At 41.8% G+C, this 19,252-nt stretch overlaps 1 protein-coding gene across 1 annotated transcript in view; it reads left to right on the top strand.

Moving 5' to 3' along the window:
- Positions 1-7,241: 7,241 nt before the first annotated feature.
- The window catches only part of LOC133620381 (E3 ubiquitin-protein ligase KCMF1-like), a 46,954-nt gene continuing 34,943 nt past the window's right edge, over positions 7,242-19,252 (top strand). The window contains exon 1 of the mRNA XM_061981842.2: positions 7,242-7,551. Within this exon, the coding sequence (XP_061837826.1) occupies positions 7,536-7,551 (16 nt within the window). The 5' untranslated portion in view covers positions 7,242-7,535. The remainder of the gene's footprint in view (positions 7,552-19,252) is intronic.

Raw genomic sequence — 19,252 nt, 5'->3', positions numbered from 1 at the left:
AATAAATGTCAGTGTTTATCTGTAAATAAGAATATATAAATAATAAATGTCAGTGTTTATCTGTAAATAAGAATATATAAATAATACATGCCAGTTTTTATCTGTAAATAAGAATATATAAATAATACATGTCAGTGTTTATCTGTACATAACAATATATAAACAATACATGTCAGTGTTTGTCTGTAAATAACAATATATAAATAATAAATGTCAGTGTTTATCTGTAAATAACAATATATAAATAATAAATGTCAGTGTTTATCTGTAAATAACAATATATAAATAACAAATGCCAGTGTTTATCTGTAAATAACAATATATAAATAATAAATGTCAGTGTTTCTCTGTAAATAACAATATATAAATAATAAATATCAGTGTTTCTCTGTAAATATCAATATACAAATAATAAATGTCAGTGTTTATGTCATGCCGACAACACAAACTCATCGGCTGTATCGTTAGCTTGTTAGCATTAGTATTCAGTTCACTGGGGTTGAGAATTAATAACTACACACATGGAGTGTCACTGACTACTTTTACAAGGTTTCTCATAGTCATTCACATCGACGTCTCACTGGGGTGAGTTTTTCCCTTGCCCTTATGTGGGCTTTGTACCGAGGATGTCGTTGTGGCTTGTGCAGCCCTTTGAGACACTTGTGATTTAGGGCTATATAAATAAACATTGATTGATGATTGATTGATTGAGTTATGAGAAAAAAAGTCAAAATTATGAGACATGAACATCGAAATGATGACATAGAAAGTCATATTTATATAATAAAAGTCGAAATTATGTGTTATGAAATTAAAAAAGTAACCAGTAACAAACGTGTCTGCATCATTCAATTTACAGCGTCATGAGCTTAACTTTGTTTATTGTTGTGACCACTTTTAATGTCTTTAATGTCCCTGGTGTTTCCAACATGTAAGAGGGATGTGTGCTATGGCTATGAGTTGTTTTTTCCTTTGGCCTTTAGTCTGGACCCCTTCTCCAGGGGCCCAGGCTTAGACCGATTTTTTATTTTTTTTTATCACCCCCCCATTGTTTACCTGTATCTCACCTTTTTTGTAAGGGGCGCCGGAAGTTGGCAGACTCGTCGGCGATCCTGTTCTGTCTCCCTGTAATGTTTGTCTGCTCTTGAATGGGATTGTGATGAAAATTTTAATTCCCCTCGGGGATTAATAAAGTATATCTGATTCTGATTCTGATTCTGATAACACACCCCCTCCCCACCACAATAGAGCTGTTTTTAATAAAAGTGTAAACATCCTCTTTTATGTTCTGTTCCATTTCCTCACTATTTGGAAAGTACAGTGCAGACTTACAATAAGTTTATTTTGCTCTGATGCAGCGCTGACGTCAGACTTTCATTGGCTTGAACTGTAAATTATGAATTTAATATTTTCCATCTGCCAAACAGAGTAGAACTTTAAATGCTTGCTTTTCTGGCTGGCCTGTTTGGACTCAATAAATAAATATTGTTCAAACAGAACAATAACACAGTTTAAGCACCTCTTTTGTGCACTACAAAATTAAAACAAAAAAGGTCTGAAATGTCAGCAAAAAGATGCATACTAACATTTTTTGCATTTATTTTTGCGCTAAATCATATCATGCATATCTGTAAATAGCTTTTAGAGATATTATCGCTTAACTTTGTGTATTGTTGTGACCACTGGGTGTCACCAAAAACAAAACAAATGACCCCTCCACTTCAACTTAAAGACAGCATCAGTCCAAGTGTGTTTTTTTAATACCTACCATTGTTCTCTATTGGACCAATTTCACTCGATCAAACCTTTTTTTTTTTTTTTCAAACATTCCACTCTACCAAATAATAACAGCATGTACTCAATATCGGTATTGTATCTGAGGTAAGAAGTTCGCATCTATGTGTGTGAAAGAGGCCAATTTTTCCACAGTCGCTCCTGTGCTTTGTTACATTGCAAGACATGTCTCCAAAAACAAAAAAAAGAGGGGAAAAAAGTATTTATCCCCTTTCACACATATCGTTTGTCTGCTTGGAGGGGTGTATCAACGGGTGACGCATGAAAAGATCAGATTGCACGATGTAGTGTGTTACTGTGTGAAAGTGCACACTGTCGCTGCAGTATTCAGTATGGCAGCAAACCTATGTACAGTATGCAATCATTAGCTCTACTCTGACTCGAAACTGTACATTATAATAGGTGGTTCAAGAACACAGGTGTATAACTCAAGGCCTGGGGACCAGATGTGGCCCGCCACTTCATTTTATTTGGCCCTCGAAAGCCTGGAAATAATATGTATCAATAGAGTACTGTAACTTTTCTTACTAAATGTATTATTTCTTTCTATTTTGAGAGAAAAATATATATGTAATTCATGTAATCGCAAATTATGTTAACTTCAATATTGTCTAAATATGCAAAAATATATGATCAAACATTCAAACCATTGTTTAAATAGAAATAAATAGTAATAATAATGATTTCAAAGCAAGTTATCCATCAAAGTGTGCAATGTAAAAGTAGCAATCGATTTCATGGTAAAATTGTGAAATTTACTGTGTTTTTACAGCATTTTCCTCTAAATGAAAAAAAACAAAAAATTTTTTTACTGTAATATACTGTGGTGCCGTTTTGGCATTTACAGTAATACACCGAAACATCTACAGTTGTTGATTTGCGGTTTTAAATTTTTTTTAAAAAACTGGCAGCTCAGGTGCCAAAATTTTACTGTAAAATTGCTGTTTTTTTAATATACAGTAAAAAAAAAAAACTAATGTAAATTTTACAGTAAAATTCTAGCAACTGAGCTGCCTTTTTTAACCATAATGTCGTTGTGGCTTGTGCAGCCCTTTGAGACACTTGTGATTTAGGGCTATATAAATAAAGATTGATTGATTGATTGATAAAAACAGCAGTACTGCTTTTTCTATTTACAGTAATATAGACTAAATTGTGAGGTGAAATTATTGCAACTTACCATATTTTTTTTACATTTTAGTTTAAAAAAAATCTACAAACAAAAAATGCTTTAAAAAAAATTGTGTAATAATAGTATTCACTGTTAGAAGCGGCCCTCTGGGGCCAAACATAACTGCGATGTGGCCCTCAGTGAAAACGACTTGTCCTATTTTTTAGCATTTATACATATGTATTAATAAGTGTTAGTTAGTGTTAGTGGGCGGCCGAGAGTGGAGTCGGCTCTCTTGGTTGCTTTGTTGGATCTGCTCCTGTCTCTGGCCATGCTCCCTCCACTCCAGCAGACGATAGCGTGGAACACCGCAGAGGCCACCACAGTGTATATATTTCTTTTACTTTTTATTCATAGCTGTATATAGAAGTGGCTGGTTGCATCAGCTATGCTCTTTCAATGTACAAACCCCGTTTCCATTTGAGTTGGGAAATTGTGTTAGATGTAAATATAAACGGAATACAATGATTTGCAAATCCTTTTCAACCCATATTCAATTGAATGCACTACAAAGACAAGATATTTGATGTTCAAACTCATAAACTTTTTTTTTTTTTTTGCAAATATAATTAACTTAGAATTTCATGGCTGCAACACGTGCCAAAGTAGTTGGGAAAGGGCATGTTTACCACTGTGTTACATGGCCTTTCCTTTTAACAACACTCAGTAAACGTTTGGGAACTGAGGAGACACATTTTTAAGCTTCTCAGGTGGAATTCTTTCCCATTCTTGCTCGATGTACAGCTTAAGTTGTTCAACAGTCCAGGGGTCTCCGTTGTGGTATTTTAGGCTTCATAATGCGCCACACATTTTCAATGTGAGACAGGTCTGGACTGCAGGAAGGCCAGTCTAGTACCCGCACTCTTTTACTATGAAGCCACGTTGATGTAACACGTGGCTTGGCATTGTCTTGCTGAAATAAGCAGGGGCGTCCATGGTAACGTTGCTTGGATGGCAACATATATTGCTCCAAAACCTGTATGTACCTTTCAGCATTAATGGCGCCTTCACAGATGTGTAAGTTACCCATGTCTTGGGCACTAATACACCCCCATACCATCACAGATGTTGGCTTTTCAACTTTGCGCCTATAACAATCCGGATGGTTCTTTCCCTCTTTGGTCCGGAGGACACGACGTCCACAGTTTCCAAAAACAATTTGAAATGTGGACTCGTCAGACCACAGAACACTTTTCCACTTTGTATCAGTCCATCTTAGATGAGCTCAGGCCCAGCAAAGCCGACGGCGTTTCTGGGTGTTGTTGATAAACGGTTTTCGCCTTCCATAGGAGAGTTTTAACTTGCACTTACAGATGTAGCGACCAACTGTAGTTACTGACAGTGGGTTTCTGAAGTGTTCCTGAGCCCATGTGGTGATATCCTTTACACACTGATGTCGCTTGTTGATGCAGTACAGCCTGAGGGATCCAAAGTCATGGGCTTAGCTGCTTACGTGCAGTGATTTCTCCAGATTCCCTGAACCCTTTGATGATATTACGGACCGTAGATGGTGAAATCCCTAAATTCCTTGCAATAGCTGGTTGAGAAAGGTTTTTCTTAAACTGTTCAACAATTTGCTCACGCATTTGTTGACAAAGTGGTGACCCTTGCCCCATCCTTGTTTGTGAATGACTGAGCATTTCATGGAATCTACTTTTATACCAAAACATGGCACCCACCTGTTCCCAATTTGCCTGTTCACCTGTGGGATGTTCCAAATAAGTGTTTGATGAGCATTCCTCAACTTTCTCAGTCTTTATCAGTATTTATTGCCACCTTTCCCAACTTCTTTGTCACATGTTGCTGGCATCAAATTCTAAAGTTAATGATTATTTGCAAAAAAAAAAAGTTTATCAGTTTGAACATCAAATTTGTTGTCTTTATAGCATATTCAACTGAATATGGGTTGAAAATGATTTGCAAATCATTGTATTCCATTTATATTTACATCTAACACAATTTCCCAACTCATGTGGAAACGGGGTTTGTATTTAATGTCCCTGATGTTTCCCACATGTAAGAGGGATGTGTGCTATGACTATGAGTTGTTTTTCCCTTGGCCTTTAGTCTGGACCCCCTCTCCAGGAGCCCAGGCTTAGACCGATTTTTTTTGTTAATGTTTTATATTTTTACAGCTTTATTTTAAGGGCAAATACTTTGTCATTGCAACCATGGAGTCATGTGATGATTATTTTGGAATAAGGTTTTGAATATTTGCAACTAAACACTGGCAAATAATGTGAAATAATCATGACATCAAATCTGCCCCTATTCAGAATCAGAATCAGCTTTATTGTCATTACGCAAGGTAACGAGATTGAGGAATTATTATACTATTGCGAATAATACCGCAAGTATCCTCCCTAGCGGATATGAGAGGTATAGCAGCATATTTTAAAACTTCCATCCATCCATTGCCTACCGCTTGCCTATTGAAAACCCTTAGAGAACTAGCAAAGCTGCCTTTAATTCCATCCATTGTCTACTGTTTGTTATTATTTTATTTTATTTTTCCATTTTATTTTATTAAATTTATATCACATCATATTATTCTCCAAGTTATTTTTAAAATGTTGTTTTATTTAACTAAGTTTCATTTCTTTGTTGTTATTGTTTACTGTATTTTCTTTTTTTCCCATTTAATTTTACGTGATGTATTGTATTTCTATGGAAGCACGTTTCTGCCTTTGAAAAAAATAATAATGAGATAAAGTCATTATAATGAGATAAAAAGTCATATTTATGAGATAAGAAAGGCGAAATTATGAGATGAAAAGTTATCGTAATGAGATAAAAAGTCGAAATTATGATATAAGACAGTCAACATTATAAAATAAAAAGTCAAAATTGTGAAATATGAAAGTCGAAATTATGAGATAAAATTATAATTATGAGAAAATACGTCGAAATTATGAAATAAAGTCATAGTTATGAGAAAAAAGTCAAAATTATAAATTATGAACAACGAATTTATGACATAGAAAGTCACCATTATAAAATAAAAAAATCGAAATTATGAGATGAGAAAGTCAAAATGAGATGAAAACGTAATTATGAGATAATTAGTCTATATGATGAGATATAAAACTAAAAATGATGAGAAAAAAGTCATAATTTTAAGATAAAAAGTTGAATTTACAAGAAAAAGTCATAGTGAGATAGAAATGTAAAATTATGACAAAATAAGTCATAATTAAAAGATAGAAAAGTTAAAGTTAAAGTTAAAGTACCAATGATTGTCACATACACACTAGGTGTAGCGAAATTATTCTCTGCATTTGACCCATCACCCTTGATCACCCCCTGGGAGGTGAGGGGAGCAGTGGGCAGCAGCAGTGGCCGCGCCCGGGAATCATTTTGGTGAAGTCGAAATTACGAAATAAGTCATAATAGCCACATAAAAAGCCATAATAATGATATAAGAAAGTCAAAATTATGAGATAAAAAGTCAAAATTGTGAGATATGAAAGTTGAAGATAAAGTTATAATTATGAGACAAGACGTCTACATTATGAAATAGTCACAGTAATGAGAAAAAAGTCAAAATCATGAGATACAAACGTCGAATTTATGACATAGAAAGTCACAATTATAAAATAAAATAAATAAATATAAATGATATAAATATATATACATTACATTAATTATATATATCCATCCATATATAAATATCAATTATAATATAAATTATATAAATCATAATTATATCAATTATATTAAATATAATTTATTAAAATTACGAGAAAAATTATTGTCATTATTTGGAAGTTTTATTCTAATAATTAACAACTTTTTAATTTCACCTTTATGACCTTTAATCTCATAATTTCGATTTTGTCTTTCATAATTATGACTTTTTATCTTTTAATTATGCCTTGGGGCATTTTTTACATAGTGGCGCACATACACACACACATATATATATATATATATATATATATATATATATATATATATATATATATATATATATATATATATATATATATATAAACGAAGGTCCTGAGTAGTCTTGGGTTCAATCCCGGGCTCGGGATCTTTCTGTGTGGAGTTTGCATGTCCTCCCCGTGACTGCGTGGGTTCCCTCCGGGTACTCCGGCTTCCTCCCACTTCCAAAGACATGCACCTGGGGATAGGTTGATTGGCAACACTAAATTGGCCCTAGTGTGTGAATGTGAGTGTGAATGTTGTCTGTCTATCTGTGTTGGCCATGTGATTAGACGGCGACTTGCCCAGGGTGTACCCCGCCTTCCGCCCGATTGTAGCTGAGATAGGCTCCAGCGCCCCCCGCGACCCCAAAGGGAATAAGCGGTAGAAAATGGATGGATGGATATATAAGCGATGCCTTCTTCATGTTGTGTCATCGCTTTGACAACAGCGCCATCTCGCGGCTGTCTGAGCGCGCATCAGAGCAGTGACACAGCAGCAGGAGGGGGCAGCACAGCGGATCCTTCATGAGGGAAGAGGCCAGGGACAGCCAGCCAGCCCCGGCTTCTCCTCTCCATACTCACAGCATTATTTTCCTTTTGCAAGTCAGGCCCGAGCTCGGGGCCACCCGTGGCTTCGTAGGATGTCCCGTCATGAAGGTAAGCACCGCGGCACACTTTAGCGCGCGGGATTGGTGTGTGTGAGAAGAAAGGTTGTGACAGGGCAGCACCGGCTACTATTAGCTGGAGCTAACAGATCATGTCTTGTTATTCAGTCCTAAGTGTTAGCATCATAATGGCGACCACGAAATACGAACGACGCCAACCATAACGGTTTAATGGTTTCCGAATGTAAGCTCGCCCGGACCCCCGGACGACACTTGTCAAGTTAGCGGCAGGAGCTAAGAGAAGGTGTCGCTTAGTGGAACTAATGCGCTAGTTAGCTTGTAGCTAACTGAAGCCAGGCTGCTGGTGGTTACCTTGCAGACTTGATAGTGCCAAGAACAGGCAGACTTGATAGTGCCAAGAGTAGGCAGCGGGCGAGGTGCAGCTGGCGGTAGGAGGCTAGGGGGCGAGGCTGCTCACTTGCTAGGTAGCTCAAACCGCCTTTCCTTTCGCCAAAAGTTGGCCCTACCTTCCTTCGTTCCGGTTTCGCTAAGGTGTAGCAAATCAATAATATACACAGCATAGCCCTGCGGCAAACCTTCGAAGTTGAACGTCCAAACGTCAGCTAACACAACAAGAGTCGGCTGCTAGCTTGCCCCCTGCAAGATGGCTAACGGCAGCCGGTTTAGTCGTTTAAAGGTTAGCCAGAAAGGCAGGTTAATCAGGCCCAAGCGGCCTTTATCTTCCACGTCAACTTAAAACTTCCTTCACAAAATAAAGACTCTTTAAATGTCGACGTGAGAAGCTACTCTTGAACCAGACTGACAGTGTTTACACTCATGTATACAGTCTGTACCTGTAAGGAGGCTTAATAATAGGTGACAGGCAGGTAAACATTGCTACATTGTTATGATCTCACTAGCTCCTTTTAACATGTGAAATTAGCCTATCCATCCATCCATTTTTCTACCGTTGTCCCTTTGCTGGAGGCTATCTCAGCTGCATTCGGGCGGAAGGCGGGGTACATCTTGGACAAGTTAACACCTCATCACAGGGCCAACACAGATAGACAGACAACATTCACACACTAGGGCCAATATAGTGTTGCCTATCAATCTATCCCCAGGTGCATGTTTTTGGATGTGAGAAGCCGGAGTACCCGGAGGGAACCCACACTGTCACGGGGAGAACATGCAAACTCCACGCAGAAAGATCCCGAGCCTGGGGAAAATAGCCTGTTGCTTCTGATAATAATTGATAATGTATCCCCTGATGAGTCTTAAAGAGGTCATATTGTGTTTTTGTTTTCTACATTTAAAACACTTTCTTGGGGTCTATGTCTGTGGTTCTCTAACTTTTTCCCAAGTACCACCTCAGAAAACACTTGGATCTCCAAGCGGCACCATAATGACCAACATTAAAATACATTAGCGTCGTAGGCCTAAGTATTGATTACAAACAAGGCACAGGTTTTAGTTAGTAAGTATATTTAAAAGTTTTGGCCACTGTAACATTACACACAGTTTGAACAGTAACACTGTGATTGACTATAAGACATTTTTATTAAAAAAATGGATGCCCACGTGCCACAGTTTGAGAATCCCTGGTCAACATAACATGTAATGATGGTCAAAATTTTGCATAGATTATGTTTTACAGACGGTCTCCTCTGGATGCGGCGTTTTGTAGGCGGTCTTATTTACATGCCTCCACTTCGACTGCATCTTCCCACCACATTTGTTGCAGATTTTAGCGCTTCCATAGCAAGTCTACTGACAGATATACGTTGGAACTATACTCTGCTTTGTGTTAGAAATGGCAACAGCGGAGGATGCATATGCATGTAGGAGCCCACAACAAGAGGATAAAGAAAAAGAAGGAGCTCATTGACTACAATGGCGGACTCGCGCAAAGTTTTTTGGGTAAATCTATACCATATATGGATCATCCGCTGATGTTACCAATGACAGAAACATTACCAATGGGGCAAATTCCAAATGACTCATTTCCCGGAAGTATGAAGGAAGGCAAGGTTGTTTTATAAATATCCCCGCCATGCCTCCAGTGTTTGATTTCAAATTTTCGAAACTTATGCAGATCCCATGTAGACAAAAACAGGTACCAATAAATAAGAAACGTTGATTTTGCATACTAGGTCCCCTTTTAAGAGTAGTAGGGGACACTTAATTAGGTACGCTGCACATTCTACTGAAATCCAGTACACAAGCTGTGTCAACATTACATACCGTATTTTTCGGACTATGGGTCGCACTGCCAATGAGCGGGTCTATTCAAGTCTATTTTCATACAAAAAGCGCACCGGATTATAAGGCGCATTAAAGGGGTCATATTAGATTGTTTTTTCTACATTTAAAAGACTAACTTGTGGTCTACATAACATGTAATGGTGGTACTTTGGGCAAAATGTTGCAAAGATTATGTTTTACAGACCGTCTTCAAGATGCTTTCTGGCCGTCTCTTCAGCATGTTTTGTGGGCGGTCTTACTACTACGTGCCTCCACTTCGACAGCGTCTTCTCCCTGTCATCTTTGTTGTACCGGTAGTTTTAAGCGCTTCCACAGCGAGTCTACGGACGGATATAAGTTAGAACTGTACGCTACAACAAGAGGATAGAGAAAAAGAAGGAGCTTATTGACTACTGCGCGGGCTACAATGGTGGACTCGCGCACATTTTTGTGACTTAAGCAGATCCCAAATAAATATCAGTAGGTACCAGTCAGTTAGTAAGAAAAGTTGGTTTTGCATAATAGGTCGAAACAAATTGCAAGATAATATATCTCCTTATTGGTGCTATTTTGGAGTCCTTATGCACACAACATAATAATACCATATGTTGAAGCACAGTATGTCTGACTACGGTAGCTGTAATGCTCCGACAATCCATCAAGCGGTGCGGCTTCGTAGCTTATCAAAAGTCGTGCTAAAACATTTTGACAGGTTTTTGAGCACTGTGTGTACTATAAACCCCGTAACATACATATGAGTTGGAAAATTGTGTTAGATGTAAATATAAACGAAATACAATGATTTGCAAATCATTTTCAACCCATATTCAGTTGAATATGCTACAAAGACAACATACTTGATGTTCAAACCGATAAACTTTTTTTTTTTTAAATGATCATTAACTTTAGAATTTGATGCCAGCAACACGTGACAAAGAAGTTGGGAAAGGTGGCAATAAATACTGATAAAGTTGAGGAATGCTCATCAAACACTTATTTGGAACATCCCACAGGTGAACAGGCAAATTGGGAACAGATGGGTGCCATGATTGGGTATAAAAGTAGATTCCATGAAAGGCTCAGTCTTCCGTTGTGGTGAAGAAGGAGCTGAGCCGGAAGGCAAAGCTCTCAATTTACCGGTCGATCTACGTTCCCATCCTCACCTATGGTCATGAGCTTTGGGTTATGACCGAAAGGACAGAATCACGGGTACAAGCGGCCAAAATGAGTTTCCTCCGCCGGGTGGCGGGGCTCTCCCTTAGAGATAGGGTGAGAAGCTCTGCCATCCGGGGGGACCTCAAAGTAAAGCCGCTGCTCCTCCACATCGAGAGGAGCCAGATGAGGTGGTTCGGGCATCTGGTCAGGATGCCACCCGGACGCCTCCCTAGGGAGGTGTTTAGGGCACGTCAGACCGGTAGGAGGCCGCGGGGAAGACCCAGGACACGTTGGGAAGACTATGTCTCCCGGCTGGCCTGGGAACGCCTCGGGGTCCCACAGGAAGAGCTGGACGAAGTGGCTGGGGAGAGGGAAGTCTGGGCTTCCCTGCTTAGGCTGCTGCCCCCGCGACCCGACCTCGGATAAGCGGAAGAAGATGGATGGAAGGATATTTTACCATCCAAGCAACGTTACCATGGACGCCCCTGGTTATTTCAGCAAGACAATGCCAAGCCACGTGTTACATCAACGTGACTTCATAGTAAAATAGTGCGGGTACTAGACTGGCCTGCCTGTAGTCCAGACCTGTCTCCCATTGAAAATGTGTGGCGCGTTATGAAGCCTAAAATACCACAACGGAGACCCCCGGACTGTTGAGCAATTTAAGCTGTACATCAAGCAAGAATGGGAAAGAATTCCACCTCAGAAGCTTAAAAATGTGTCTCCTCAGTTCCCAAACGTTTACTGAGTGTTGTTAAAAGGAAAGGCCATGTAACACAGTGGTAAACATGCCCTTTCCCAACTACTTTGGCACGTGTTGCAGCCATGAAATTCTAAGTTAATTATATTTGCAAAAAAAATAAAAAATGTATGAGTTTGAACATCAAATATCTTATCTTTGTAGTGCATTCAATTGAATATGGGTTGAAAAGGATTTGCAAATCATTGTATTCCGTTTATAATTACATCTAACACAATTTCCCAACTCATATGGAAACGGGGTTTGTATTTATATTCTCAATAAAACATCAAAGTTTTGGTGTTTTATTGTGCTAGCATCATCTTGTACTCCACATGTATCTCTTATATGTGACTGTCATCTACCGGTCACACTTATCATAACACCATGTACCAAATAAAAATGCTTTGAGGTCGGTAAGCACAACCAGAATTAATATGTACATTAGGTGCACCGGGTATAAGGGCACTGTCAATTTTTGAGAAAATGAAAGGATTTCAAATGCACCTTATATTCTCCATCCATTTTCTACCGCTTCTCCAGTCCAATATATATACGGTAATTAGAGCCCTCTAAACATGAAATAACAGCCATATAGTCACTTTTACACTCCCAATATAGTATCTTTGAGTACGTTCTAGTAGATTACATTACATGGCAGTCACCCGGCCACTACAACATGGCCACAACGTGGAAATACTTCATCACATCCTTGGTAATTCCTCTAAGTTAGAACAGGGCTTTAATGTGCTGAAGTTGTTCTGTTAAAACCTGGTCAACTACGACCATTAGCCATGTTGTGGTATTGGTTTGCTGTCCGTTCTTATCGCTCACATTAAAGGCTCACTAATGTCATGTGAGGATGAAGTGCATCACAGAGTCCATCTCCACTTAGCATTGCCCAGACAGCCTGTGTATAGCTAATAGCAGTCTTGCTAGCATTAAGTTGCGTACCGAGTCCTGGTACGTCTCGTTTTTTGATATCGCTCACCTCAAAGGCTTATCAATGTGTTGTAATTGATGAGGCAGGAGTTGATGATGAAGTGCATCTACTGCTAAAAGATTGTAGCGATGAACATAGCGCCAAGATTTGCTGCCATTGTGATATTATAATTTTTCACTCTTAACTTGGAAATAGAAGTCCTGCTTTGTGGATATATTTATCGATCGCCACAACATAATAACAGATTGATACACAGACACAAATTAGTACACACGCACACAAATTGGATTACACACGCACAGATTGAGATGCACTTTTGCAAAAAATGTTGCTACATTAATACTTTCATAGTTTGTTAGATTGTGTTTTGTCCCTAATGATGCGGTCCAGGAACGTTGTTTACTGTCCATGTGCGGCCCGGCACGCAGCTCCTTTTCACTGATTTCCTCCCTCATCCCACATAATTCATGGTTTCCTCCAACTGCCAATATACTTGTGGCGGTGGGGAGTGTGGCTTATATGATGTCATATGATTTGCATAATATGCCCTTATGTGGGCTCTGTACCGAGGATGTCGTTGTGGCTTGTGCAGCCCTTTGAGACACTTGTGATTTAGGGCTATATAAATAAACATTGATTGATTGATGTGTTATTAGTATTAACATATAGTTGTTCTTGTGTCATTTTGCTCTCTTTTTTTCAATTGTTGCTAATTGGACAATGAAACACAGGCTGCACTATATTCTGCCTTCCCTGATTGTTGGAATTTAGTTTGCTGAATATGCAATGAATTAAAGGTGGGAAAAAATAACTTGAGGTTGTTTTATTGATATTCTTCACAATGAAATCAGTGTCAAACTATTAAGGAAAGTAATAATATTAATGGGATTTATATAGCACTTTTCTATCAACTATATACTCAAAAAGTACATGTAAATACACATGAAGTGCACATACATGTAGGAATCATGTTAATTTAATAATATAGTTTGGCGTAAACTGAAGAAACGCAATACAATTTAAGGGTTGTTCATCTCTTTGTGGTGGACGATTCGATATGCAGTTAAATACATGGGTTACGATGCAATATATTTAAAAAACGGAACGATTCAATAAGATTTGATACAGTGTATAAACAATTTGATTGTAAGGTCAACATTTGTATATAGACACAATATTTTTTACACCACAAAAGAACAAAACCATTGATTCCTGTTCATATGCTCTTGTTAATCAATTGCAACTTTAAAAAACAGTTCATTTGCAATAAGGAAAAGTTAACACATTTATTAATTCATACAAATGTGTGCATAACTGGAACATAAGCGCCCTAAAATAAAGGGGCTGCTCAAATCTCTCGGTGAGGTGTCTCGCTGCAGTCAGCCAAATTGCAGAACTGTCTGCAATACTTTATTTACAATAAATATATAGATTATTGACGTTTACTAATTGATTTTATAATCGTCTTTGTCCGAATTGCGATGCATCTAAAAATCGATTATTTCCCTCAACTCTAATTAATACCGTTTATTGTTACATCCCTACTTTCACTATAGGTGGGCCTGCTTCGTGCACAGCTTCTAAAACTTGGAGCTCATCTTCCATATATTCAGGCTCAAAAAGATAAGGTTCTGGATCATCGTTTGTCCCAAAGTAGTTTTTGTTGGCGTTCAAAGTAGGGCTGGGCGATATGGTCTTTTTTTAATATCGCGATATTTTAAGGCCATATCGCGATACACGAGATATATCTTGATATTTTGCCTTAGCCTTGAATTAACACTTGATGCATATAATCACAGCAGTATGATGATTCTATGTGTCTACATTAAAACATTCTTCTTCATACTGCATTAATATATGCTACTTTTAAACTTTCATGCAGAGAAGGAAATCACAACTGAAAAAAATCACTATTTTTTCATACGGTGTTGATCTGGAAATGTTTGCCTCGGCATTTTGATGGTGTGGACGTGTGGCACCAAACGGAGATATTGACGTGCGGAGTAAGCACTCTTCATTGTCTAGCGGGTGACTTTTCAAATGATGCTATATATTAGCAGTGCAGCCGAGTGTCCTGGGTTCGCCTATACAGTGTACTTATCTAATAAAATAATAAACGAGAGACATTAGAACAGGTTCGGTAGCCACCGCTTCTTTAATGTCAACATCACACACCTCCTTCCACAACCACACACACCCTACGTCACAGCCCTACGGCAACAAATCTGGAGGGACAAAACTCCTCCTCCTTACCTAACACACTCCGGTAACTTGGGACACCCTGAACTGTTTGTTACAGCAGTAATGCTACTTTTTATAGCAACGCTTTTGCCCCACACTTGACAAATTACGGTTGTCTGTTCGACATATTCCCAATTGAAGCCAAACCACCGCCAGACGATGGACCTCTGCTGTTTTTCTTGGGAATTAATTCCATCCATCCATCCATCCATCCATCTTCCTCCGCTTATCCGAGGTCGGGTCGCGGGGGCAGCAGCTTAAGCAGGGAAGCCCAGACTTCCCTCTCCCCAGCCACTTCGTCCAGCTCCTCCCGGGGGATCCCGAGGCGTTCCCAGGCCAGCCGGGAGACATAGTCTTCCCAACGTGTCCTGGGTCTTCCCCGTGGCCTCCTACCGGTCGGACGTGCCCGAAACACCTCCCGAGGGAGGCGTTCGGGTGGCATCCTGACCAGATGCCCGAACCACCTCATCTGGCTCCTCTCGATGTGGAGGAGCAGCGGCTTTACTTTGAGTTCCCCCCGGATGACAGAGCTTCTCACCCTATCTCTAAGGGAGAGCCCCGCCACCCGGCAGAGGAAACTCATTTCGGCCGCTTGTACCCGTGATCTTGTCCTTTCGGTCATGACCCAAAGCTCATGACCATAGGTGAGGATGGGAACGTAGATCGACCAGTAAATCGAGAGCTTTGCCTTCTGGCTCAGCTCCTTCTTCACCACAACGGATCGATACAGCGTCCGCATAACTGAAGACGTCGCACCGATCCGCCTGTCGATCTCACGATCCACTCTTCCCTCACTCGTGAACAAGACTCCGAGGTACTTGAACTCCTCCACTTGGGGAAAGATCTCCTCCCCAACCCGGAGATGGCACTCCACCCTTTTCCGGGCGAGAACCATGGACTCGGATTTGGAGGTGCTGATTCCCATCCCAGTCGCTTCACACTCTGCTGCGAACCGATCCAGTGAGAGCTGAAGATCTTGGCCAGATGAAGCCATCAGGACCACATCATCTGCAAAAAGCAGAGACCTAATCCTGCAGCCACCAAACCAGATACCCTCAACGCCTTGACTGCGCATAGAAATTCTGTCCATAAAGGTTATGAACAGAATCGATGACAAAGGGCAGCCCTGGCGGAGTCCAACCCTCACTGGAAACGGGTCCGACTTACTGCCGGCAATGCAGACCAAGCTCTGACACTGATTATACAGGGAGCGAACCGCCACAATAAGACAGTCCGTTACCCCATACTCTCTGAGCACTCCCCACAGGACCTCCCAGGGTACACGATCGAATGCCTTCTCCAAGTCCACAAAGCACATGTTGAGCAAACTCCCATGCACCCTCAAGGACCCTGCCGAGAGTATAGAGCTGGTCCACAGTTCCACGACCAGGACGAAAACCACACTGTTCCTCCTGAATCCGAGGTTCGACTATCCGGCGTAGCCTCCTCTCCAGTACACCTGAATAGACCTTACCGGGAAGGCTAAGGAGTGTGATCCCACGATAGTTGGAACACACCCTCCGGTTCCCCTTCTTAAAGAGAGGAACCACCACCCCGGTCTGCCAATCTAGAGGTGCCGCCCCCGATGTCCACGCGATGTTGCAGAGTCTTGTCAACCAAGACAGCCCCACAACATCCAGAGCCTTAAGGAACTCCGGGCGGGTCTCATCCACCCCCGGGGCCTTGCCACCGAGGAGCTTTTTAACTACCTCGGCAACCTCAGCCCCAGAAATAGGAGAAGACGTGCTGGTAGGATTGAGGAGGTCTTCGAAGTATTCCCTCCACCGATCCACAACATCCGCAGTCGAGGTCAGCAGAACACCATCCTCCCCATACACGGTGTTGACATTGCACTGCTTCCCCTTCCTGAGGCGGCGGATGGTGGTCCAGAATCGCTTCGTAGCCGTCCGGAAGTCGTTTTCCATGGCTTCCCCGAACTCCTCCCATGTCCGAGTTTTTGCCTCCGCGACCGCCGAAGCCGCACATCGCTTGGCCTGTCGGTACCTGTCTGCTACCTCCGGAGTCCTATGAGCCAAAAAAGCCCGATAGGACTCTTTCTTCAGCTTGACGGCATCCCTTAGCGCTGGTGTCCACCAGCGGGTTCTAGGATTACCGCCACGACAGGCACCAACCACCTTGCGGCCACAGCTCCAATCGGCCGCCTCGACAATAGAGGCACGGAACATCGTCCACTCGGACTCAATGTCTAGTGCCTCCCTCGTGACATGTTCAAAGTTCTTCCGGAGGTGGGAATTGAAACTCTCTCTGACAGGAGACTCTGCCAGGCGTTCCCAGCAAACCCTCACAATGTGTTTGGGCCTGCCAGGTCTGTCCGGCATCCTCCCTCACCATCGCAGCCAACTCACCACCAGGTGGTGATCGGTAGAAAGCTCCGCCCCTCTCTTCACCCGAGTGTCCAAAACATGAGACTGTAAATCCGATGACACAACTACAAAGTCGATCATGGAACTGCGGCCTAGGGTGTCCTGGTGCCAAGTGCACATATGGACACCCTTATGTTTGAACATGGTGTTTGTTATTGACAATCTGTGACGAGCACAAAAGTCCAATAACAATACACCACTCGGATTCAGATCCGGGCGGCCATTCTTCCCAATCACGCCTCTCCAGGTTTCACTGTCGTTGCCAACATGAGCGTTGAAGTCCCCCAGTAGAACGAGGGAATCACCCGGGGGAGCACTCTCCAGTACTCCCTCGAGTGAATCCAAAAAGGGTGGGTAATCTGAGCTGCCGTTTGGCGCGTAAGCGCAAACAACAGTCAGGACCCGTCCCCCCCCCACCCGAAGGCGGAGGGAGGCTACCCTCTCGTCCACCGGGTTGAATTCCAACGTGCAGGCTTTGAGCCGGGGGGGCAACAAGAATTGCCACCCCAGCCCGTCGCCTCTCACTGCCGGCAACGCCAGAGTGGAAGAGAGTCCAGCCCCTCTCAAGAGAACTGGTTCCAGAGCCCTTGCTGTGCGTCAAAGTGAGTCCGACTATATCTAGCCATAACTTCTCCACCTCACGCACTAGCTCAGGTTCCTTCCCCCCAGCGAGGTGACGTTCCACGTCCCAAGAGCTAGCTTATGTAGCCAAGGATCGGACAGCCAAGTGCCCTGCCTTAGGCTGCCGCCCAGCTCACACTGCACCCGACCTCTATGGCCCCTGCTATGGGTGGTGAGCCCATTGGAGGGGGGACCCACGTTGCCTCTTCGGGCTGTGCCCGGCCGGGCCCCATGGGGACAGGCTCGGCCACCAGGCGCTCGCCATCGTGCCCCACCTCCGGGCCTGGCTCCAGGGGGGCCCCGGTGACCCGCGTCCGGGCGAGGGAAATCTGGGTTCCTTGTTTGTGTTCTTCATAGAGGTCTTCGAGCTGCTCTTTGTCTGATCCCTCACCTAGGACCAGTTTGCCTTGGGAGACCCTACCAGGGGGCATAGAAGCCCCCGGACAACATAGCTCCTAGGATCATTGGGACACGCAAACTCCTCTACCACGTTAAGGTGGCAGCTCAGAGAGGAGTGGGAATTATTTATTCCTCCATTTGTTACCAGATTTGCACCTTCTTTCTCTTGTATTACCGCTCGCACCACTCCGCTAGCATCACAGCTAACGTTAGCCATGCTGCTACCTCTCTGCTCGGGGAGGGCGTATACGTATGTGACGTATGACGTGACAGTATGTGACATGTGTAAGAAGGTGCGCTTGCTGTCTATGAGAAGGAGAGACCGGAAAGAGCGAGGAGAGCCTGTAGTGTAATGCCCGCAGCTAAAAGCAACTGTGTGAGAACGTATACTTGATATCACAATATAGTCATTTTCTATATTGCACAGAGACAAACCCGCGATATATCGATATATCGCCCAGCCCTAGTTCAAAGTCTGCCATTATTAGTGGTAGCAAACACAGAACACACTCTCTATGCTGCTATTGTTGAGGGAAGTAGCGCTCGATGCTATGCGCCCTGTGAAATCAATGCAGTAATTCTTAAAATGAGTAAAATACTGTCAAAATTACATATTATCATGAATTTGCCTGTTACTACATACACACAGCATGTACATAAAACCTTGTTGGAGTATTTTTACAGGGCTCTACAGGCAGAATATGTGAATCATTGTTAACTGCCTCATGCTAGCATTTTTTTCCCCATCTAAAACACACAGACATGAGAAAGAGGTGTGGTCTTGCCTCACATAGATTGTGGATGATGGGCAAAATTACCCCAAAGTGCAGTTTTCCTTTGAGGAAAAGAATATACCCTTACATTTTTCATGTTTCTGTGTGCGACCCTCAGTGGAAAAAGTTTTGTAGTAAATTTTAAAAAGATGATATTAAAAATATATAAATGTACTAAAGGCCTACTGAAATGTGATTTTCTTATTTAAACGGGGATAGCAGGTCTATTCTATGTGTCATACTTGATCATTTCG

Source organism: Nerophis lumbriciformis, linkage group LG24 (assembly GCF_033978685.3).
Source record: "Nerophis lumbriciformis linkage group LG24, RoL_Nlum_v2.1, whole genome shotgun sequence".
Lineage (NCBI taxonomy): Eukaryota > Metazoa > Chordata > Actinopteri > Syngnathiformes > Syngnathidae > Nerophis > Nerophis lumbriciformis.
Note: the sequence above shows the minus strand (reverse complement) of the source record. Positions and strands in the feature narration are given on the sequence as shown.